At 43.8% G+C, this 25,133-nt stretch overlaps 1 protein-coding gene and 1 long non-coding RNA gene across 3 annotated transcripts in view; both read right to left on the bottom strand.

Annotated features, from left to right (window-relative positions):
- Positions 1-9,429: 9,429 nt before the first annotated feature.
- On the bottom strand, positions 9,430-14,190 carry LOC112922479 (C-X-C chemokine receptor type 2-like). The gene is made up of 2 exons (XM_026002049.2): positions 14,104-14,190; positions 9,430-13,139 (listed from the first exon to the last, which is right to left on the bottom strand). The coding sequence occupies exon 2, from the start codon at positions 13,129-13,131 to the stop codon at positions 12,055-12,057; it is 1,077 nt and encodes a 358-aa protein (XP_025857834.2). The 5' UTR covers positions 13,132-13,139; positions 14,104-14,190; the 3' UTR covers positions 9,430-12,054.
- Positions 14,191-22,620: 8,430 nt separating this feature from the next.
- LOC140596010 (uncharacterized) overlaps positions 22,621-25,133 on the bottom strand; it is a 31,007-nt gene continuing 28,494 nt past the window's right edge. For both annotated transcript variants that reach the window (XR_011998032.1, XR_011998033.1), the window contains one exon: positions 22,621-23,803. This is a non-coding gene — a long non-coding RNA (uncharacterized lncRNA). The remainder of the gene's footprint in view (positions 23,804-25,133) is intronic.

The following is a 25,133-nucleotide window of genomic DNA, read 5'->3' as shown; positions in this document are numbered from 1 at the left end:
AATCCCAGGCCATGGAGCAGGGTAAGAAAGGTAGAGAGTGAACCTAGAAGACACATGGAAGGTGTCCAACTCACCACCCTAAGATGAGAGCCCCAGTCCTACCGAGTAGGGTAGCTGAGGGCAGGTTCTGGGAATCTGGAGTCCCAGGTGAGACTGATCAAGACTCAAGTTTAAAACCCACTCACCCAGAAGCAATGGTGCCAGAGCTGCCCAAACTAGAGATGAGAGACGCCCTGTTGGAATTAGAACTGTTTGTGAGGGTGAGTCTTTCTCTCACAGGTATATGTTCTCCTTCTTCTCGCTCTCCATGTTGTATGCTTCCAGGGAGACCCCCAACTCCTGCTGACCCCTCGCCCAAAGCAAGGTGGCCTTGCATTGCAGCTTCCTTCTGACCATTCCACCTGGTGGAACAGATGTGGGGGTGGGGAGGGAATGGAGAGAGGAACAGAGGTCACATTCCCAGCTCAAGGCCCCTCCCCCAGCAGCTTCAGGCACATTCACAAGTCACCTTCCCGGAGAAGACAGATACACAACTGATTTCTCAACAAAGCCTTGCAAAGTCTGATGTCAGACATGTTCCCCTGACCAAAAACAGTAGGGTCAGCTTCCTATCAAAGCTGGCTCAGTGCCAAGCCGGCTCAGAAACTCTTGAGTCCCATGAGGTGATCTGTCTGATGTTCTTCTCTATTCCATACAGTAATAATCCCACCTAGCGTTTCTAGATGACCTTCTTGGATATCCAGCATTATGCTAAGGGATTTACTACACTAGACGGCACAGCTGCCTATGGCACTTTGGTCAACTCTGCTGCCCTGTAAGTCCATGCTTGAGTCTAATTCAGTCGCCAAAATGCAGGAGCATGACTCTCAGGGAGCTCCTGAAAGGCTCAGGAGTCTCCAAGTCATAGTAACTCTCAGGGACCAAGGTCAGGGTTGCACAAAACCCCACTGTTGATGGAAGGATCTTGCTAATTCAGTTTAGGACATATACATATAGGTATGTTATTTACATCTTACTCTATGCAAATGGCACCCCTTCGGCAGTGCAGTGTCAAATCTGCCCATCTGCGAGTGGTGGCCCTGGACTGCCCTACCTAAACCTATACTTCTGGGTGGAAGGGAACTTAAAATATCCCCTTCTACACTGAAATCCCCTTTTGACAGGTGAGTGACTTGAGACCCAGAGCAGGTGGACTGGACACTTGCCAAAGATTTTAAACTACAAGTGACAGAAGCAGAGCAAGACCCTGGTCTCTGAGTCCTTCATCCATTGCCCTGTTCACTATACCAGCAAGCCTCCTGTCAGGTTGCTAGGGAACCTAATTCCCATAGGACTGGCAGCAAGATTCATGGGAATGTGCCCATGACCTCTTTCTTCCAGTACCTATAGATAAAGATTCAAGCGGAAAGAAAACCCAAAGCTAGAGACTTAGAGGGCAGTCCTAAACTTCTTCATTTATTCGCATCTGTCATGAGAAGTAGGTAAATATATTCGGAGCTGGTTTAGGTGGTAGGTTTAGCAACTTAGGGATCTGGCCCCAGGGCCTACTACCTATAAGTAGGTTTAGCTTAGGTGGTAAGCCCTGGGGCCAGATCCCTACATGTACATTCCAACTCTAGTTAAGCTCTTGTGCCTCAGTTTCCTCCTATAAAATGGACTAAATACAGAACCAGCCTCATGGTGGGGCCCTGGGTGGATTAGTCGGTTGAGTGGCCAGCTCTTGATTTTGTCTCAGGTCACTATCTCAGGGTCATGAGATTGAGCACTGTGTCAAGTTCTGCACTAGGGGTGAAGTCTGCTTAAGATTCTGTTTCTCCCTCTCCCTATACCCCTCCCCCTTCTTATGCACTCTCTCTCTCTCTCTCAAGTAAATAAATAAATCTTTAAAAAAGAAAACTTTAAAAAAAATAAATCTGAGCCACAAGACTCAGATCTTGGCTGCAAAATAGAGCAGAGAAACAGGACTATACCTGACAGGGACATAGTGGGGTCAAGAGTAGGTTATTATAAGAAAGGAGCTTTATGCTAATGCAAATAGTTCGAGAGAAGAGAAAAAATGGTTGTTGTAGGAACATGAAGCTAGACCATTGATCCCTTTTCCAAGTCCTGTTCTTTCATCTCAGAGCAGCCCAATGCCTATGAAAGTGGTTTATCCCAACTCTCCCATCAGCCCCTTGTCCCCGTGATGTCATGCAAGAAGCGCCACCATTAAAGTTAGAAGGTTTGGGGATACTTGCCTGTTCTTCAGCTGAGTCATCCTCCCAAGACTCTCTGCGATAGTAATAATGTCTGCCATTTGTCAAGGCCCTCATTTATTCCAAGAGCCTGGCATATATTACCTTGAACCTTGACAAGCATCTAATCCTTTCAAGGACACAAGAATTCAGAAAAGTTAAGTTACTTGCTCAAGTTCATAAAAGTCAAGGTAGACAAAGACCCAGCCTGGATCAAATCCCCACCACCATGCCTCTTGCTCTACCACAGTGCTTCTCCACCTACCATGAGCAGTTGAGAGCTCAGACTCTAAAAGTACTTAGTCCTTGATGTAATCTCCAGTTTTGCCACTTATCTGCTGCTGTGTTACCTTGAATGAGGTACTCAATCTCTTTGGCTCTTATTTCCCTTATCTGCAAGATGGAAATAATAGTAATTCCTACCATAAGGTCTCAGTGAGCATTAATGAAATCATCGAATGCAAGAAGTGCCTTTCACAGTGCCTGGCACTGGTTAGGTTTCCAATTAGCAAACACATCTGTTAGTGACAGGCTAAGATGACATGACATGTCTGAGCCTAATGGCTCAGAGAGTCTTCTGTGTTCATTCTTGTTCTAGGCTTAGTGACTGAAAGAGAAGTATTTTCCTCTCCCAGGGGTATTTGTTCTTTTCCCAGAGGGCCTGCCTACCCCAAATAATGAATTGTTGACAGATGATAGGAGAAGGTATTAGAAGGGGAGGAGGAAGAAAAGAGGAATGAGAGAAGAGTAGGAGAAAGAAAGGAGGCCTCTCTAGGACCCCTCATGTTAGGCCTGGTCAGCAGCTTCCTAGAAACCACAAAGAAACGGCCTTCTACAATGTACCTAATCATGGATGATTGTGATCTGAGCAAAAATAAACGTTTTGTACCAAGTAGACTCTTAGATTTAGATCACCTCCTGGAACTGGAAGGGAGCTTACCTAACCAGACCTCATTTCAATAAAGAGGAAACTGAGTTTCAGAAAGTTTTAATGCATATTCAAAGTCACACAGCTACTAAGTCCTTCTTTTCTCTCTCTTGTATTTAATTAGAAGCATTTCCCCAAAACTTCAGATTGAGCTTGTGGTACATTAGGACCCCCAGATAGACCTCTTTGTTCTGGTTACCATAACACTACAGGAAATTTCATGAACTCTTGGCATAGCCTCCATTCACAAGTTTCCTTTATGCCCTCAGTTTCATTTCTATAGTACATGCCCTCATCTTCAAGATCTAACACAAAGTTGGGGGCATTGTAGGCATTTGATACGTAATCAGTTACCTGGTTAGTTGATTCTTACTTGTTAATGTATGTTTTCTAAAAGACCTTGGTCAATGGGCACAGGGGATGGTACATGCTAAGTATCATCAAGACCCCAGCCAAGAGGAGTACACAGGACACTGGCAAAGTGGGGAGCCCAACACTATATGTTTAGTTTTTCTCCACCCTCCACACTTTCAAAGTTGGAGCAAAGCCAGCTCTTTCAGGAAGACAGCCTTGTTTACAACAAGGGAACGAAGAGCTGTACGGATGTGGCCTCATATTTCTGTTGAGCAATACTTCTTCCCATGTCGGAAGTGACTGGATTTCATCACAAGCACCTTCCTACTTACCTTCTCTATATTATTTCTCCCACCCACCCACCCCATGCCCCCGATCTGAATCAGGCTAAAAGAAGGGGCGATAATTCTGGGATAACACAGTGCCATTCACCTCCAACATACACATACACATTCACGCTGTGAGTTAACTAGAAATCTGATCGATGTGCTTTCCAAGTTGACATTTAAAATGTATTGGGAGAAAGTTTCAACAGTACTTGTCTTTATGGAAAGAAAATAAAGAATAGGAAGGGAAACCTTGTTTTCATTTTGTGTGCTATTTGAATGTTTATTGATATCCTGTCATCACAATGGTGGACTGAGGGTGCATGGGAAACAACACACCGCAATCTACATAGAAATATGTTAGATGACATGTATTTTAAATAAATGCCTGAAATCAAAAGCAAAAGGAGAGAGAGAGAGAGATCTAAGGGCTATATGGAAAAGGAACAGAAATATATCAGGAAGGAGGTCTAGGCCATAGGGGAAAGAGAGCCACCTGGGGGACAGTCCCAAATCCCAAGCCTGAGTAGCAAATGGAGAGGACACAAATCTGACCTTTGAAATGGTATGAAAACCCAAGACCAAAAAGTAACAATGCTCTGAACCATCTGACCCAGTAGAACTCCAGCAAGGACAGCCATGACACTACCCCTATGTAGACTTCTTCATAATCTAAAACACATGCAAGACTCCCATGGGAAAAAAAAAAATGCTCTTCAACAGATGAACTCATAATCAACTATTACAAAGAACTAATACCACTATAATCAAGTCAGTCAACATAACAAATGGGAGAATTTGAGATCCCTGGGTGGCTCAGCAGTTTCGCACCTGCCTTTGGCCGGGGGCGTGATCTTGGAGTCCCAGGATAGAGTCCACCATTGGGCACCATGCATGGAGCCTGCTTCTCCCTCTGTCTCTGCCTCTCTCTCTCTCATTCTCTCTCTGTGTCTTTCATAAATAAATAAATTAAATATTTTTTTAAATGGGAGAATTTATACCTGAGGAATGGAATATAGCAGAGCAATCTTCTTGTGCCTTTAAAATAAGTATATTTTGGGACACCTGGGTAGCTCAGTTGGTTAGGGGTCTGCCTTCAGCTCATGTCATGATCCCAGAGTCCCCAGATTGAGCCCCGCATTGGGCTTCTTGCTCAGTGGGGAGTCTGCTCCTTCCTCTCCCTCTGCTCCTCCCCCCACTCATGCTCTCTCTCTTCCTCTCTGTCTTGCTTGCTCTCTCTCTCTAATAAATAATATCCTTTAATTTTTTAATAATAACCTTTTAAAAATAAAATAAGTATATTTTATAAATCCAGGGGAATTTTATGTTAAAAATGGAAGATTGAAGGACTGTTTTTTATCTCTGCTCCCCCTCAAAAATCCACTGAAAATGACACTAAAGGGGTTTTTAAGGCATAACCTTACAATGTACAAGAACAAAGAAAATATGTGAGAAAATATAAGAGATTTTTTTTAACAGAAATCAGAAAGTAGATGTTATTAGACCAGAAGAAAAGACATAGAAACAATGAAGGGAGCTAAAGAAATCTTCACAAAAACCATAATATCCTCAGAAAGGTAAGAGGAAATATTGCAACCATGAGGCAAGAAAAAGGTATTATAAAAGAGAATCTTGGGGAACCGGGGGGAAAAGGCCTATTGGAAATTTAAAATATGATATTATAAATGTTAAATTCCAATTCACAGGCCGGACAAGAAAGTTAAGGGTCACTTCACAAGAAGTGGAAAGATGAAGATATTGAAAAACAGGCAAAAAGGTGCTAACAAAAAAAATGTATTAGAGAATCAACTTTGGGGAGTTTAACACCCAAGTAAAAGGAATTCTAGAAAGAAGAGAATAGAGAAAATGAAGGGTAGAAAACCATCTAATAAATAATACCAGAAAATTTCACAGAACCTGAGTTTCCACATTAAAAGGATTCAAAATGAATGAGAAAAGAGCCCCACCAAGGCACATCTTCATCCCTTCTAAAACTAAGAAGATAAAGAGAATATCCTAAAAGTTCTCCTTTTTAAAGTAATCTCTACTCCCAAATGGCATTTGAACTTGCAACCCTGAGGTCAAGAGTCACATACTCTACCAACTGACCCAGCCAGGAGCCCTATAAAAGTTTCTAAGAGAAAAACACCAGTCTCATACAACAGTTCAAGAATTAGAATAGCATCAGCAGTCTCAACAGCAACCTTGGAAGCTAGAAGAAATTAAGAGACAGAAAAATTCTGAAGGAAAATGAATTCCAATCTAGAATTCAATACTCAGCCAAAATACCAAATTAAAGCTGTTGGTGGGGAGGGGTGCTGTGCCTAGGTGATTCAGTTGGTTAGGCATCTCCCTTCAGCTCAGGTCATGATCTCAGGGTCCTGTGATCACTCCCTGCTCATCAGGGACTCTGCTTCTCCCTCCCCCTCTGCCCTCCCCCTCAGCTTGTACTCCCTCTCTCCTGCTCTTTCTCTATATCTCAAATAAATAAATAAAATATTTTTAAAATCTTTTTTGGAAATTCAAGGTCTCAAAAAGTTATTCCCCACATACCCTTCCTTAACAAAATCCAGTAATCCAGGAAAATAAGGGATAAATGAAAATAATGATTATCCATGGCATTTATATAGTACCTATTGTATGCTAGGCAGTCTTCTAAATGTCACATGTGTGTATGTGTGCTGATTTAATTTAATCTTCGTAGGAAATAACTGAGCATTGTTATTATCTACATTTTAAAAGGTAATAGAGGGAAGCTAAGTAATCTGCCCTTGGTCATGAAGCCTGTAAGCAGCAATAGTCTGGCTCCGCCATATACTTAAATAAAGAGGAAGATTTAACACCCATTCACTTCTTCAATCTGATAAAGGTTCTCTATGAAAAATCTTTAGCTAACATCATATTTAAGAGAGAAAAACCAAATGACTGGGAACAGGGCGAGGATTTCCACTCTCACAATCTCTATTCAGCATTGGACTGGAGGTCCTGGCCAATGAATTAAGGCAAGAAAAATAAATAAAAGACATTTTTAAAAGGAAGAAATAAAACTGTCTTTAGTCTCAGATGACATAATTATGTACTATAAGATCCAAAAGGACATTTCAAAAATAAAACCACTAGAACTAATAAGAGAATTTCCTGACCTCCTACAATATAAGGTCAATATATATAACTCAGTTATATTCCTACATACTGGTAAGAAAAAAACCTGGACAAAAATTTAAATACCACTTATAATAGCATCCAAATAACAACAAAATACTTAGGGATAAATTTAAGAAAACATGTACAAGATCGATATACTGAGAACTACAAAACATTGCCTAGATAAATTAGACAAGTGTGAAAAATTGGAGAAAAGTACCATGCTATGGATTGGAAAACTCAGTATTGTTAAGATGTCAACTCTTCCAAATTGATATGCAGATTCAACATAATCCAAATTAAAAATCCCAGTAGGATAATTTTGCAAAAATTGGCTATCAGATTCTAAAATTAATCTGGTAAAGCAGTTAAAGGAATTTAGAAAAAAGAAAAAGAAAAAGCACAGGCTTAGAGAGTAATCTGTTCAGATTGAAAACAGGACTATGAAGGGCTCCAGAAGAAAGGTCTCCAAGAAAAAAAAAAAAAATATATATATATATATATATATATACATATATAAAGGTTACCTGATGAATATGAATGTATTGAGGGAGACATCTGAGAATGATGTAATAAAAAGTAATGATGAAAATCCTATTGTTAATCCTAGAGAAAACAGAACTTGTACAAAGAAAGGAAATGTAAACATTGTACCCAACTGTGAATAATTTCTTATATAGTTATTATAAGGAAAACATTGAACGTTGATTTAACCAAAAAGTGTGGTTATCCTGTCCTGGGAGAATGGTGGGGGCCATATCTGTGTTTCCTTGGACAGGGGCAAATGCTGGAGAGAGTTTGAAAGAATGTTAAATCTTCAGAAGCCAAAAGAGAAAGTAAATAAATGATATTTAAAAGTGGGTGGGAAAAAAAAAGTGGGTGGAAAAATATCAAGAGCCAGCTGAATAAGCATGATATTTAGAAGTATGTGCATTACTATTAAATGAAACAGCTATGAGAATTGAAAGTTGCCCCCTTTGCCTGCAGGGAGTATGGCAGGAGGGCTGCTGATGACGTTTATTATAAGCTTTATAAAGCTATTTCACTTTTTTTAAGAATGTACATAAAATATTTTTATTTTAAAACATTAATTTTTTGAAAGTCTGAAACGTATTTTGTGTATTTTACGTAGTTTTCGTTCTTAAATTCATGTTTACCCTCAAGGTTGAAAAAAGGATCTTGAGTTTAAAAGCAGAGCACCAGGATGGATAAAAGCAACTGTGGTAAGAACATAGCTACTTGTGGTTTTCTAGAAGGGCCAAGCCCAGAGATCTTTGGCCATTCCAACCTCTGCATGGAAACAACAAAAGGCTGTAGTCCATCATGATTTCTCAGTTAGTGGTCATCTCAGAGAAGACACATCTTGAGAAAGACCCTTAGACCAGAGAGGAGGTGGTCATTTTATTTCATCTACATTATTTTATTTCCTCTGAAAGTCTCGAGTTCAAATGCAAGTTGCAGGGAAAGGGGCCATCTTAAACCCCTACAGAATAAAACCCAGACTCTCAGTTAATGTTTTTTGCTGGAACTAGTAAGAACGAGCCACTGGAGTGGGGGCGAGGGAAGGCGAGGGAGCCATCGTTGGTCAGAAGGGTAACTAAAGTAGGGGAAAATAGTATATTTCAACATAATTAATTACATGGAGACTGAAAATTTTTAACCTAGCCCACAATACAAATTTTCATTTTTTAAAAAAACATTATTTTTTTAGTTCCTTCACTCATTCATTCTTTCATTCATTTTTAGTAATCTCTACACCCAAGGTGGGGCTCAAAATCATGAGCCTGAGATCAAGAGTCCCATGCTCTTTCCACTAAGCCAGCCAGCTTCCCCTAAAACAAATTTTCAAGACTTAAAATCAGCAGGCACTGAACATATCCCAATCCCTGTCCCCCACTCTATCCTTGATGTTGCCCACATTTCTAACCTAGTCCCATCCCTCGCTCTCTACCATCTCTGATACCCCAGTCCCCTCCCAAGATGCACCCCATCCCTGATCCCAGGCTCACCCTGGATGCTGCGCCCTCTCTGAGGTGAACCATCTCCCTGACCTTGACCACGTATCTAATCCTTACCCTATCTAGTGGTTGAAACACTTGCTTTTTATATTTCATTATTTTATTTTAGGACCCACCTCCTGACATTGATACAGATCTGAATCCAAATCATTTGTGTCTTGAGGTCTACCCAGAGAATTACACATTGCATTGAAAATCTAAGGGAGGGCAGCCCCTGTGGCTCAGCGGTTTAGCCCTGCCTGCAGCCCGGGGTGTGATCCTGGAGACCTGGGATCGAGTCCCACGTTGGGTTCCCTGCATGAAGCCCCCTTCTCCCTCTGCCTCTCTCTCTCTCTCTCTCTCTCTCTGTGTCTGCCATGAATAAATAAATAAAATCTTAAAAGAAAATCTACTGGAACAATGCCACCCCTGTTTAAAGGAAATTCTTTTGTTTTGCTGTTTATTTTTATTTAAATTCAATCAATTGACATATATTATTAGTTTCATAAGTAGAGGTCAGTGATCCATTAGTCTTATATAACACCCAGTGCTCATTACATCACGCACCCTCCTTCATGTCCATCACCCAGTTACCCCATCCCCCACCCCCAAAGGAAATTCTGACTACAGTTGACCCTTAAAACTACACAGGGGTTAGAGACACGGACCCCACCGTGCTGTTGAAAATTTGTATGTAACTTTTGGCTCCCCTAAAACTTAACTGCTAACAACTTACTGTTGACCAGAAGCCTTACCAATAACAAAAATCATTGATGAACACATATTGGGTGTGCTCTATATACTGTATCCTTACAATGGAGTAAGCTGGAGAAAACGTTATTGAGAAGATCATGAAGGTCACCTGGCTAGCTCAGTTGGTGGAGCATGTGACTCTTGGTCTTGGGGTCGTGAGTGCAAGCCCCATGTTGGGTTGGAGGGAGTAGACTGTACTTAAAATTTTTTAAAAATCATGATGAAAATAGATTTACAGCACTGTAGTTATTTTAAAAATCCACATGTAAAAAAAAAAACAAAAAACAAACAAACAAAATCCACATGTAAGTAGACCCATGCAATGCAAACTCGTGTTGTTTGAGAGTCAACTGTATATCCCTCTCTCTTTGAAACACTTTCAAGTTATTTTATTGCTGTTTGATTCCCACTTCCCAGGTTCCTATCGAGGCCAAGTTTTGGCCTTTTCAGATACGTATTAGTCATTTGCATTTCCCCAGACCCAATAAGGATCTCTGTTTACTTACTGAAGCCCCTGACCAAGTTGTCTTTGGGACAGCAGAGGATGAAGGAAGATGGGCATTTAAGCCCGTCACAGGAGAGGTGGAAGTGCTTTAGGGGAGGGAGGAAGGGAGAGAGGGAAGGAAGGGGGAGGTTCCCAGGCCCAGTTGCCAGCCTTCCTCCCTGGTTTTCTTCTGCATTCTTCCAGCTTTTCTCATCAACCCACTTGGAGAGCCTCAGTTGAACAGCCGAGGTACCTCCATCCTGGCCCCCAGAAAACATCTTAGACAATGCTCCCCAGAAAATGATGACTCTGCCAGTGATGTCTCTTTGCTCCAGCCACTAACTGGAGTAGCCCCTGACATTCACTCCAGTTCTGACATCCCTCCCTGAGCCCCACCACACCTGCACACTGATCCCATTCCTACACTTCACTCCATACCTAGTCCCAACCCCATTGAACTTCCCTGAATATCATTAACCCCAGCCCCAGCTTCTCCTTATTCTGCATCTCCTCCTGTACCCGACACGCATCCTTTTCTTACCTTCCACCTTGTCCCAAGCTGCCACCCCATCTCTGGCTCCCTGCCGCATCACCTCTAACTCCAACCTCATCCCTGATTCCAGTCTCAACCTTGATCTAAACCTCATCTCTGAACTTCTCTCCATCCCCAACCTCAAACCAGATGAAGCGTTTCCTTTGTATTTTCTTCTAAGAGTTTTATAGATTCAGCTTATTATTAGGTCTTTGACCCATTTTGAGTTAACTGCTGTAGACAGTGTAAGGAAAGGGACCAAGTTCGTTCCTGTGTGTGTGGATAGCTACTCTGCCCAACACCATTTGTTGAACGACTATCCTCTCCCCATTGAATACTCTTGGTGCCCCTTGTTGAAAATCATTTGACCATTTATGCTTAGGTTTCCTTCTGGGCTCTTTGTCCTCACCCGCTCCATCTGCCTCAGTGTGTTGAGCACACTTTTTACTTCTCTGTCACATCGTATCCTACAACCATATTCAAAGGCAAGAATGAACCAAGGATGTGTATGTGTGTGTGTGTGTGTGTGTGTGTGTGTGTGTGTGTGTGTATGCGTTTCTTTTTTCAATCAGGAGTACTTCCCAGGAGTCCCTGGCCCCAGTAGACTTCCTCTTAAGCAATGGTGTGCTGAAGCCAGTTTGTACCTGCTTGTGAAAGCAGCTCATTACATTTCCTAGATTTTTGTGAGCTGGTTGCCAAACACTTGAAAACCCTTGAAATCACCGTGGTGGGGGCATGTACACCAGGCCACCTGGCAAATGCCACAAACCAAGATTTCTTTCCCCCGGGAGAGTTGTTTCCCAGCACACCATTGTCCTAAAAGTTCAGCAGTCAGAAGTGAATGACAAGGCCACTCCTAGCTTAAGGGAGTCTTTAGAAGTGAGTACCTGTCCTTTTCAGCCTCTCTCAAGGGAGGAGGGCTTTGCTGGCAAGCAAGAAAGGGAGAGTTGGGGCAGCTACTAATGCCACTTGCCACTAAAGGCTCCCAATGGTAGGAACTTTCTGGTGTCATGTAAAAGGATGTCTTTTAAACATCTTTAGCTGCCTCAGAGAACAGAGTGCTGTGGGCTCAGTGAGCTCTAGCAGCTGACACTGTAGCTATAGTAAGGGGTGGGGCCCCAGGGCAGGCTCCCTAAACCATACAATGGGCCTGAAAAGGACGTGGCCCCAGCAACTCCCTGGAACCACAGCTGGGAGCTGCCTTGACACAGAGACTGTGAACAGCCAGTGGACATGAGGTTTGGAACGGGATGCTGATGGCGAGGGAGAGCCCCGAGGGACTGCAACCGGGGCAAGGGGTGCTTAGAAAGTAGTAGAAGTGTTCGCTGAAGAAGAGCCAACAAAAGAAGGCCTGCTGTCCTTGGGCAGGTACTCCTTGCTGATGAGCCCATGGAAGGCCATGATCTTGAGGAGTCCATGGCGAAACTTCTGGCCAATGAAGGCATAGATGAGGGGATTAAGGCAGCTGTGGAAGAAGCCCAGAATCTCGGTGGCATCCAGGGCGCGGCCAATGTCACTGCGGCGCTGACAGGTCTCCTCGATGGCATGGAACCTCATGAGGGTGTCTGCGACCAGGACCAGGTTGTAGGGCAGCCAGCAGAGCAGGAAGACGAGCACGACAGCAAAGATGACCCGCATGGCCCGGTGCTTCTGTCCCATGTGGGTCTTAAACAGGGTGTGCAGGGTGAGCCCATAGCAGAACAGCATGATCATCAGGGGCACAATGAAGCCAAAGGTCTGGGGCAGGACCCGCATCACTATCCGCAATTTTGTTGTATTGGCACCTATGTCCTCGTAGCAGACTGGGCTGGAGTAGGGGGGATTGATGGCCCTGCGGAAGACGAAGATGGGCAGGGACAGGAGGAGGGACAGGGCCCAGATGCCTAAGCATATGAACTTGACCCAGTGCCTCTTCTGGGTCAGCCTGCGGGTGGCATGGACAATGGCCAGGTAGCGGTCCATGCTGATGCAGGCCAGTAGGAGAATACCACTGTAGAAGTTGACTTCCTTCAGGAGCGAGACGATCTTGCACAGGGGTGTGCCAAAGATCCAGCCCTTTACCTTGGAGACAGCCCACATAGGCAAGGTCAGGGCGAAGAGCAGGTCAGCTATGGCCAGGTTCAGCAGGTAGACGTCGGTGACAGAGTGGCCGATCTGACTGTATAAGACAACCAGTATGACTAGGGAGTTTCCCAGCAGGCTCAGCACAAAGACCAAGGCATAGATGACGACCACGGCATACTTGTTGACTGTCTCAGTGTCTATCTTACAGGGACTATATATTTCTGTGGGTGGTGTGCCAGTGATGTCTCCAAATTCATCCTCACCCGACTCCCACCAATCCGTAACGTTCCACATATTTATCATAAAGACAGTCATGGTTCAATCTAGTTGAAAGATTCAAAGGAAAGAAATGTGATTTAGTAACTCAGATTAAAGTCACTCAATCAAGGATGTAAGAACAGTTACTGGGATATCTTCTGCTTTTCTGCTGGTTTGGCAACAGGAGATCCCTTCCTTCTCTTATCTATTTTGAGCTTCTTTAGAGGTCGAGTTCATAGCATCATCATTTGAGGGAATCTTTTATACCCTGTTATCACCCCCTAAACATCCACAGAGCCATCAGCAGTGTTCGAATATCTTTCTAAATCGTGAAACACTTTACTGGAGCAAAACCACACCAAAAGACCAACACGTAAAACCAACAAAAACTCATCTGCTGGGAAGAAGGAGGTCCTGCTATTTCTACCCAAACAGCTGTTAAGGTGACTCCCCCAAAACTCCCAGGCTCTCCAGAAAACAATATGAAGATCTTTGGGAAGTTACCAAGACTGGAAATAAGGATATCTGGTATCAGTCCTCGCTCTATCCTTATTTATCAATAATAACCTGCATGACTTTCAGTGGGTTGTTTTACCTTTATAGATTTCTGTTTTCTCATCTGCAAGTGGAGGGAGGCAGCATATATAACCCCTTAGCTGCTCTCAGGCCTGAGGTTCTATCATTCTGATTCACACATTAGTATGTTTTTTCTGTCTGCAGATACTGAATTTTTATAGAAGACTGCATTTGAGGGCAAAGCAATAAACAGCAGATTGGGGAAACTTAAGCCTCTTCCCCAACAAAAATGGAGAGGTGTGAAAGGAGGAGGTGACAAGACTGTGTCCCCCCTTGTTACCAACTACAGCCATGTATGAGATCAGAATTGAATAAGTGGTCACAAGGGAGGAGGCAGGAAGCCAAGTGAGCAGAAATCTTCAGGTCCCAGAGAAATGGATGCATTTTCTAAAATATAGTCAAACCAAGTCTCCCTCCCCAAGGATAGTCCTGGCAACAGAAATGGCTTCCTACCTGAGGCACTGGCTAGGTGTGTCCAACTGTAAAAGCCTGGAGCTCAGAGACCAGAATGACTTAACAGTTCGAAGAACCTTGATGAATAAAGGGAAATAGGGAAGCCTTGTCACCACATGCCTCCTCTCTGAGCCCTGCCCACATCCATATATGGGTAATAGATGATATCAAGGGACCACAGGGGATCAGAGCCTCCCAGGACCCAGATGTCCAAGCAGAGGTATCAGACATGAAGGTGGAGTTAAGAGTTCTCTCTCTGAACTCTCCACATGGATGACTATTTTTGTTCTTTTCATTTTCTTGCATGTGTGTCCACTTGTTTATCCCTTAAATTCCCTAGTAGATCATCTTTGAAAGCTTCCAACTTCCTTGGACATAAATAAAGAGCAGAGGGTTTTTTCTTTTTATAGTAGAGACTTCAGAAGGAGTCCACTGTAGGCCGGCCTGGTAAGAGCACCCCCACACACACTTAGGAGGGATTGGGGGGAGTGATCTGGTGGGAAGGAGGTGGAGGGCTGTCCTTAAGCTGCGTTTGGACAACAAGCACACAGTTTTTACTTCTCTTGTAGGCTTCTTTGGGGTGGTCCCGGTTGGAGGGGAATGTCAAGAAGATGAGAGGGAGAACTATCCTCCCTCACCCCACACACCACACAACCACTATCAACAACTGGTTGATTAGAATGGCCTGAGGCTGGGGGCAGGGACCACTCCTACAGCCTGGCCAGACAAGAAGACCATCGGCGCTGGGGCAATCCATGAACAGAGGAGTTGGGGTTAAGCTCTTCTTGCTCCGCTCTCAGAATATAGAATGGCTTCTTGGACCCTGCCTCAGCTGTTCCCAGTAGCTAATGTTTGTCCCTGGCTTTACTCCTCTGGTATGGTACCCACTTCTCCATTGTTACAACATGAACCCACGTTCATGTTATAACGATGTGTTATAACGATGTGTTTACAAGTCAGTCTCCCCCAGTGCCCCCCAGACTGTGAGCCTCTAGAGAATAGAGACCCTCTCTGATCTGATCCATCTTCTGATCCTCCGCCAGGGAACAAAGTTGGTGTTAAATCAATGGTTGTTGGGCAGCCCGAGTGGCTCAGCGGTTTAGTGCTGCGTGCAGCCCAGGGCCTGATCCTGGAGTCCCGGATCGAGTCCCACGTCAGGCTCCCTGCATGGAGCCTGATTCTCCCTCTGCCTGTCTTTGCCTCTGTGTGTGTGTGTGTGTGTGTGTGTGTCATGAATAAATAAATAAAAATCTTAAAAAAAAAAAAAAGTAAGAAAATGCACACTGTCAAATGACAAAAGCACAGTGAGATACCATTTAATAAATAAATAAATAAATAAATAAATAAATAAATAAATAAATAATTGTAGAAGAAATGACATTAGACATATCTGCTCTGATTCACGGATCAGGTCACCACCATGATTCAGAGCGTCTATTGCTGTCAGCCACACAGTCATGTATGAGGCGTGCCTGAAAGCTTCACTTCCACACGGCCAGGCTGGTCTGTCTGGCGTTGTTCTTTTCCAACCATCCTCTATAGTTTAAAGTTAATATCGATCTGTTCAAGTATAAAGTCTGCCCCTTACCATAAATGCCAATTAATCATGCCCCCGGTGCCTAAGGTCTGCCACTGGCAAGTGTACTTTCTAAGCTAAGGCATGCTCTCCTCCTGGGTTTCTCCTATCATTCATAAAAAGTGGCAGGAAGTATAAGGAGACAATTGCCCTGGGGCCACCCATCCTTTGCTTTTACTGGTGTTGGACTATTGTGATCTGATTGTCTAGACCAGAAAGGACTTGAAAGCAGGGTATTCCCTGAAGGGAATGGACATCCCCTTATTAATCATCTGGGAAAAAGTAATTCTGGGGCAGAAAACAGTGACTGGTAACACAGGAGGAAACTGACTGGGGCCTGTCTGCAAAACACCTATGCAGACTCAAGTGCAAGCTGAAGCCTGGGAAAAGAGAGTGTCTGCCACAAGGGGGCGGTAGTTGCAGGACCGGGACCCAATGAGAAAGACCCAGCCCTAGCTAATACTTTTAAGTCCCTCTTTGTCCCTAATTCCCTTCTGGTTTTCTTAAGCCCTGAGTTCAGGCAGTCCGACATTCCAGTCTAATCAGTGAATGACTGAGGTATGAGGGAAGGGTCTGGTCCACCATCAAGCCCAAGGAGTAAAGGAGTAGCACTCCCTCAGGGTGGTTGTGGCAGTGGCAATGGTGGTCACTGAGGTCTCCAGTGGGAAGGGACCCAGACAACCAGAGTTAAAAAGAATCTCCTCACCTTCGTGGATGAAAGAAATGGAAGAGCATTGCACTGAAAGAGGGGAAAGGCACATATAGGTGAGCTTGGAATAAAATGTTACCCACTTTAAAATGTTCCAGCAAGCCTGCCCACCCAATATATCGTTCGTATGCACCTTCCCACTCAGAACTGCTTGCTCCTATCCCTCAAAAAATTGGAAAAAATTCAAATATACAAGCTAACCTCACACCTAAAGGAACTGGAGAAAGAGCAGCAAATAAAATCTACACCAAGCAGAAGAGAGTTAATAAAGATTTGAGCAGAACTCAATGAAATAGAGACCAGAAGAACTGTAGAACAGATCAACAAAACCAGGAGTTGGTTCTTTGAAAGAATTAATAAGATAGATAAACCATTAGCCAGCCTTATTAAAAAGAAAAAAGACTCAAATCAATAAACCCACAAATGAAAAAGGAGAGCTCACAACCAATACCAAGGAAATACAAACAATTTTAAAAACATATTATGAGCAGCTATACGCCAATAAATTAGTCAATCTAGAAGAAATGGACGCATTTCTGGAAAACCACAAACTACCAAAACTGGAACAGGAAGAAATAGAAAACCTGAACAGGCCAAAACCAGGGAGGAAATTGAAGCAGTCGTCAAAAACCTCCCAACATTACAAAAGTCCAGGGCCAGATGGCTTCCCAGGAGAATTCTATCAAACGTTTAAAGAAGAAACAATACCTATTCTACTAAAGCTGTTCTGACAGATAGAAAGGGACGTAATACTTCCAAACTCGTTTTATGAGTCCAGCATCACCTTAATTCCAAAAGCAAAGACCCCACCAAAAAGGAGAATTATAGACCAATATCCCTGATGAACACGATGCAAAAATTCTCAACAAGATACAAGCCAATAGGATCCAACAATACATTAAGAAGATTATCCACCATGACCAAGTGGGATTTATCCCTGGGATGCAAGGGTGGTTCAACACTCGTAAAACAATCAACGTGATAGATCATAACAACAAGAGAAAACATGAGAACCATATGATCCTCTCAATAGATGCAGAGAAAGCATTTGACAAAACGCAGCATCTATTCCTGACCAAAACTCTTCAGAGTGTAGGGATAGAGGGAACATTCCTCACTCAATATCTTAAAAGCCATCTACGAAAAGCCCACATCAAATATCATTCTCAATGGGGAAACATTGAGGGCCTTTCCCCTAAGATCAGGAACATGACAGGGATGTCTACTGTCACCACTGTTATTCAACATAGTACTAGAAGTCCTAGCCTCAGCAATCAGGCAACAAAAAGAAATAAAAGGCAAATTGGCAAAGAAGAAGTCAAACTCTCCCTCTTCGCAGATGACATGATACTGTACATAGAAAACCCAAAAGACTCCACCCCAAGATTGCTAGAACTCATACAGCAATTCGGCAGTGTGGCAGGATGCAAAATATATGTCCAAAAATCACTGGCATTTCTATACACTAACAATGAGACTGAAGAAAGAGAAATTAAGGAGTCAATCCCATTTACAATTGCACCCAAAAGGATAAGATACCTAGGAATAAACCTAACCAAAGAGGTAAAGGATCTATACTCTAAAAACTACAGAACACTTCGGAAAGAAATTGAGGAAGACACAAAGAGATGGGAAAATATTCCATGCTCATGGATTGGAAGAATTAATATTGTGAAAATGTCAATACTACCCAGGGCAGTTTACACATTTAATGCAATCCCTATCAAAATACCATGTACTTTCCTCAGGGAGTTGGAACAAATAATGTTAAGATTTGTGAGGAATCAGAAAAGACCCCAAATAGTCAGGGGAATTTTGAGAAAGAAAACCAGAGATGGGGGCATCACAATGCTGGATTTCTAGTTGTACTATAAAGCTGTGATCATCAATACACTGTGGTACTGGCACAAAAACTGACATATAGATCAATGGAACAGAATAGAGAACGCAGAAATGGGTCCTCAACTCTATGGTCAACTAATATCCGACAAAGCAGGAAAGACTATCCACTGGAGAAAGGACAGTCTCTTCAATAAATGGTGCTGGGAAAATTGGACGGCCACGTGCAGGAGAATGAAACTAGACCATTCTCTTACACTATACTCAAAGATAAACTCAAAATGGATGAAAGATCTAAATGTGAGACAAGAATCCATCAAAATCCTAGAGGAGAACACAAGCAACACCCTTTTTTGAACTTGGCCACAGCAACTTCTTGCAAGATACATCCATGAAGGCAAGGGAAGCAAAAGCAAAAGTGAACTATTGGGACTTAAGATAAAAAGCTTCCACACAGCAAATGAAACAGTCAACAAAACTAAAAAACAACCTACATAATGGGAGAAGATATTTGCAAATGACATATCAGATAAAGGGCTAGTCTCCAAGATCTATAAAGAACTTATTATGGGCATCCCAGGTGGCTCAGCAGTTTAGCACTGCCTTTAGTCTGGGATGTGATCCTGGAGACCCAGGATCGAGTCCCAAGTCGGGATCCCTGCATGGAGCCTGCTTCTCTCTCTGCCTGTGTCTCTGCCTCTCTCTCTCTCTCTCTCTCTCTCTCTCTCTCTCTCTCTGTGTGTCTTTCATAAATAAATAAAATCTTTTTTTAAAAAAGAACTTATTAAACTCAACAGCAAAGAAATAAACAATCCGATCATGAAATGGGCAAAAGACATGAACAGACATTTCACCAAAGAAGACCTAAACATGGCCAACAAGCACATGAGAAAGTGCTCCACCTCACTTGCCATCAGGGAAATACAAATCAAAACCACAATGAGATCCCACCTCACACCAGTGAGAATGGGGAAAATTAACAAGACAGGAAACAACAAATGTTGGAGAGGATGTGGAGAACGGGGAGCCCTCTTGCACTGTTGATGGGAATGTGAACTGGTGCAGCCACTCTGGAAAACTGTGTGGAGGTTCCTCAAAGAGTTAAAAATAGAGCTAACCTACAACCCAGCAATTGCACTGCTGGGGATTTACCCCAAAGATACAGATGCAGTGAAAGACCGGAACACCTGCACCCCGATGTTTATAGCAGAAATGTCCACAATAGCCAAACTGTGGAAGGAGCCTCAGTGTCCATCGACAGATGAATGGATAAAGAAGCTGTGGTCTATGTATATGCTGGAATATTCCTCAGCCATTAGAAATGACAAATACTCACCATTTGCTTCGATGTGGATAGAACTGGAGGGTATGATCCTGAGTGAAGTAAGTCAGTCAGAGAAGGACAAACATTATATGGTTTCATTCATTTGGGGAAATAAAAAATAGTGAAAGGGAATAAAGGGGAAAGGAGAAAAATGAGTGAGAAATATCAGAGAGGGAGACAGAACATGAGAGACTCCTAACTCTGGGAAACGAACAAGGGGTAATGGAAAGGGAGGTGGGGGGGATGGGGTGACTGGGTGACGGGCACTGAGGGGGGCACTTGACAGGATGGGCGCTGGGTGTTATGCTATATGTTGACAAGTCGAACTCCAATAAAAATATATACAAAAAAACAGAACTGCTTGCTCCCTCTTCCATGGATCTATAATGTTCTTAATGAGAAAGCATCTTTCTATCCTGTGCAGAACATCCAGTGCCACAAAGATTGTTGTGACATGTGTAGCCTGAATGCCAGGCCTCTAGCAAAACGCGGAGGCCTCTTCTTGCCCCTCTGTTCTGACAATGGAAGCATCTATGCAAGAGCATGTGAACAGCACAATATGGCTGCAAGTCTATCTATTCCGTCCCTGGATCAGCTTGGATGCCAGCGTCAGCATCTCCTCCCATTCCTGCAGAAGGATCCACTTGGACCTGGGGACCAAAATAGAGGCAAAGGAGGTGGAGGAGAGAAGGTTCACCCCTCTCCCCCAGTGATCATCCCCATTGCCATAGTAACAGGTGCAGGGTAAGTATGTGACCTAAGATGGTCCATGCAGAGCTACGTTCGGGATGGTTGTTTGGTGACCGTGGAAAAGCAAGGATGTCGTCTTGCTATAACTCAGAGCCATCTTGGTATATAAATGGCAAACCAGCCCAAGAATAAAAACTAACACAGAGAAAAAAGCAGAACTGAGACAATCACAGAGAAACAGAGCCAGAGTTCTGAACAAACCATACCCAGAGGCCATCTTCCCCAGGGACTTTTTGGTTGTTTCTTGTGAAGACCACTTCAGACTGCTTTCTGTTACTTGCAACCAAAACTCTGACCAACTGAAAGAGTTCTAGAAAAACAAAAGTGAGGAGCGCCGGGGTGACTCAGTTGGTTAGGCATCTGCCCTCAGCTCAGGTCATGATCTCAGGGTCTCTGAATCAAGTCCTGAGTTGGGTTCCCTGCTCTGTGGAGAGCCTGATTCTCCTTCTCCCTCTGCCCCTCCCCCAGCTTGTGCTTTTGCACTCTCTCAAATAAATAAATAAAATCTAAAAAGAAAAGAGAAGAAGAGGAAGAAGAAGAAGAAGAAGAAGAAGAAGAAGAAGAAGAAGAAGAAGAAGAAGGAGAAGAAGAAGGAGAAGAAGAAGGAGAAGAAAGACAGACAAAAGTGACCTAGGATGAGAGGAGAGGAATGTCAGGTCCAGGCTGTGACAGTCAGGGTAAGAGAGGACTTGACGGAGGTATGACCTGGGCAGGTGCACACCTCCTAGCCCTGATCACCAAGCTCTGGCGGAAGCCAAAGAGGAACCTTGAAAAGTAAGCACATAAAGGGCACCTGGGTGGCTCAGTGGTTGAGCATCTGCCTTAGGTTGTGACTCCGGGGTCCTGGGATCAAGTCCTACATGGGGCTCCCCGCAGGGAGCCTGCTTCTCCTTCCGCCCGTGTCTCTGCCTCTCTCTGTGTGTGTGTGTGTGTGTGTGTGTCTCCCATGAATAAATAAAATCTTTAAATAAAAAGTAAGCATGTAAAAGCCCATCTGAGAACACGCTCCTGAACGAATTCAGAAATCCTCGTGTGATCTCTGCTGTGGAGTCAGACAGATCATGCTTCAAGTACAGGCCTTCCTTTATTGGTTTATGATCTTGGATGAGTTTCTTAAAGTGTATCAAAATATCTTTATTCTTGGAACTAAAATTAAAGCTTAGGAAAAGGACTAAAAAAAAATCTTTATCCATAAAAATGAGGATAATAATACTTGCCTCCGGGAAGTGTGTGATGATGAACTGGCATAGAGCATGGGCTCTGGAACCAAACCACCGTGGCGCAAATCCCAGTTCTGTCCCTGGCCAGTTATGTGCCCTTTGGAGGCCTGGATACTCTTTCAGTGCTCCAGTGTTCTCTGTAATATTAGAAGAAAAGTAGCACCCAGCTCATAGAATTGATATGAGGATCAATGAGTTAATACATGTAAAGTGCTTAGCACAGTATCTGGCAGATAAGAAATGTTCAGTCACCATGCGCGGGCTTTATACACGCCCCCCACAGTCCTGTTGGGAGAATATGCATCAAACACCCTAAACAATGCAGCCCCTCTGATCCTACAATCCCACTTAATGTGAGGAATGGAAGGGAGAGAGGGAAGAAGGGAGGGAGGGAGGGTGGCAAGACAAAGCTTATCACAGGGTTGTTCATGTAATACGAGTTGGTAATAACTTCAGTACCCGTCCAAAACTTTTATACAAATTATAGTAGATCAGGGATCCCTGGGTGGCTCAGCGGTTTAGCGCCTGCTTTTGGCCCAGGGCGTGATCCTGGAGCCCCCGGATCGAGTCCCGCGTCAGGATCCCGGCATGGAGCCTGCTTCTCCCTCCTCCTGTGTCTCTGCCTCTCTCTCTCTCTCTCTCTATCATAAATAAATAAATCTTAAAAAAAATTATAGTAGATCTATACAATAGAATGCTGTGTGTCCATTAAACATAACGATGTATAGCTATAGTTAATGTTACGGATGCCAAGATAACAGGATGCCAAGAGCAAATAAGAGTTAACAAGCAGAATGCACAGTATGATAGCACTTTGTAATTATTTTTTTAAGATTTTATTTATTTATTCATGAGAGAGAGAGAGAGAGAGAGAGAGAGAGAGAAAGAGAGGCAGAGGGAGAAGCAGGCTCCATGCAGGGAATGGGACGTGGGACTCGATCCGGGGTCCCCAGGATCAGGCCCTGGGCTGAAGGCGGCGCTAAACCGCGGAGCCACCCGGGCTGCCCCAGCACTCTGTAATTAATGTGTGTAAGCACACAGGGAAAAATAAGGAAGAGTCCAGATGTTTTTTTTTTTTTTTTAAGTGGCTTTATTTTTATTTATTTATTTATTTTTATTTTTTTTATTTATGATAGTCACAGAGAGAGAGAGAGAGAGGCAGAGACACAGGCAGAGGGAGAAGCAGGCCCCATGCACCGGGAGCCCGACGTGGGATTCGATCCCGGTCTCCAGGATCGCGCCCTAGGCCAAAGGCAGGTGCCAAACCGCTGCGCCACCCAGGGATCCCAAGAGTCCAGATGTTAACGGTGGCTACCTTTGGGCAGTGGGATTACAGACAGTTGCTTTCTTGTTTGTATCTTTTGATGTTGCCCAATTTCTAAAACTAGTATAACTTCCACAATTAAAAAAAAATACATATACATGTCTTTAGTCATTTTCACCAAAAGAAAAAAAAAAAAAAACACCAAACAGTGAATAACCCTCTAGTGGCCATTTCCCCCTCTCCTCACTCAGATTTGCTGGTCCAACTAGGTTTGTGAGCAGATGTCCAGGACCCTGAGCCTCCTGTCCGCTGAAGTCCCAACTCCTTAAGCCCTGAAGGCCCTGCACCCTCCTCCGCCTCCCCTCGGGGCTCCCGTGTCACCCACCCAGGTTCTCCACCGTTGTGGTTTCCAGATTGCATTATTGAATCATTTTTAGGAGTCTTTTCCTCCCACTGGGCTGTAAATAGGCAAGACTCTGGCCCAGGGAAGTGATTCACAAACCATCCCTTCGTTCCTTGCCCCTCCTTAAGGGCAGGAACTATAAAGGATTCTGTTTTGCATTCTTGGTGCTCCGCAAACCGTGTGACACATGCGAGGAGATGCCAAACAGGGAGTGGGTGTGTGACCAGTGCAGAGCCCTGAGCTTGGGCATAATGCTTTGCGGTCGCTGCCATGAAATTCTTAATAACTTTATCTTGGAAAAAAAAATAATTTTATCTTGGAATCCGTGTCTTCTGAGCAAAGTCTGGTGGGAGAGCGGAGCACACACAAGGGTTGGAAGCTCAGCTCGCATGCAGCCCCCCCTCCTTGGGCCCAGCCTCCCACTCCCCACCCCACAAGAGCCCTATGTTTTCAGGGAGCGCAGCAGCAAATAGCAAATAAAAAACACAGAGTCCGCTAGAGACTGTCTTCAGGGGTGGTCAAGTAAGCCCAGGTCTTGATCGCAGGGTTGTGAGTTCAAGCCCCACACTTGGAGCCCACTGAAGTTCCGCACTTGGAGCTCCAACGTGGAGCCCACTGAAAAGAAAACACAAAACAAAACACAGAATCCGGTTAGCAAAGCAATCAGAGAAGAAAGAAACGTGCTTTTCTCCTGCTTTTGGAACAAGGGGTCCACACTTTTATTTTGCACTGGGTCCTGCAGCCAGCCCTGGCACCCAATAAATCAGGCAAAACGATGAAGTAGCGGAGAGGAGCAAAGTGGCAGATCGGAATCTTCCTCTCAGCTCAGCTGATGGCAACTCCTTCCTTCCAGGAGCTGTGGCCACTTTGTAGGCTCTTCGTTGACACTCCTCCATCTCTCATACTCAATATTCGATCTACCAGAAAACTGCCAATTCTACCAGAATGGATTCCAACTCCTATTTTCTCACCACCTCTACAGCTGGCGCTCTGGTCCCTGCTACCCTTTTGTCCCACCTAGATTACCAAGACGACCTCCCAGACCTCCTGCTCTTCTAGTCTGTTCTCATCATATCTGCCAGAGTGACAGGTATGACGAGACATTCTTTTTTTTTTTTTTTTTTTTTTTTTTTTTTATGAGGGACACACAGAGAGAGGCAGAGACACAGGCAGAGGGAGAAGCAGGCTCCATGCAGGAGCCCGGTGTGGGACTCGATCCCAGGACCCCAGGATCATCCCCTGAGCTGAAGACAGGTTCTCAACTGCTGAGCCACCCAGGCATCCCGATTCTTTGACATTCTAAGTCAGATCATATCATGCCTTCTCATTGCCCTCCAAAGGCTCCAAATAATGAATTTCACTGCTTTAATTTTTTTAAGTGCATTTTAAGTAGCTTCACAGATGAGAAACCTGGCAAACACTACAGTAACCAATTAAGGAAGGCTGACATCACCAGGGATGCTGTGTGCTCTTACGCTCCCAATAGGATATGATGAGAAGGCTTCCACCTGCAGTATTCTCTCTAAAACCCATCTAATCAGGGGGAAAAAACATCAGACAAACCCACAAGGGGGAGGTGTTCTACAGAATACTTGGCCAGTACTCCCCAAGACTATCAAGGTCATGAGAAACCAGGAAGGACTGTGCAAAAATAGGTCACAGGAGATTGGGGTGACATGCCAACCAGAGGCAACGCGGTCCCCTGGACTGGATCCTAGTACCGAAAGAGGTGATAATGGAAAAGCCGGCAAAATCCAAATAAAAGCTGGAGTTTCATTAATACTTGTTTTTAGAAGCTGTCACCTATCTGATTTTATGAAGTTTTATTTTTTTGTCTTAAAACTGATTTTTGTAATTGAAAGATTAGTTTCTATCTTATTTATGAATACAATTCCATTCTTCTACATTTGAGAATGCTTTCTGCCTATAGGTCTAGATGGCTTTA

The sequence above is a fragment of the Vulpes vulpes genome, chromosome 16 (assembly GCF_048418805.1).
Source record: "Vulpes vulpes isolate BD-2025 chromosome 16, VulVul3, whole genome shotgun sequence".
Lineage (NCBI taxonomy): Eukaryota > Metazoa > Chordata > Mammalia > Carnivora > Canidae > Vulpes > Vulpes vulpes.
The sequence above is the reverse complement of the archived record's forward strand: the minus strand, read 5'-3'. Positions and strand labels throughout refer to the sequence as shown.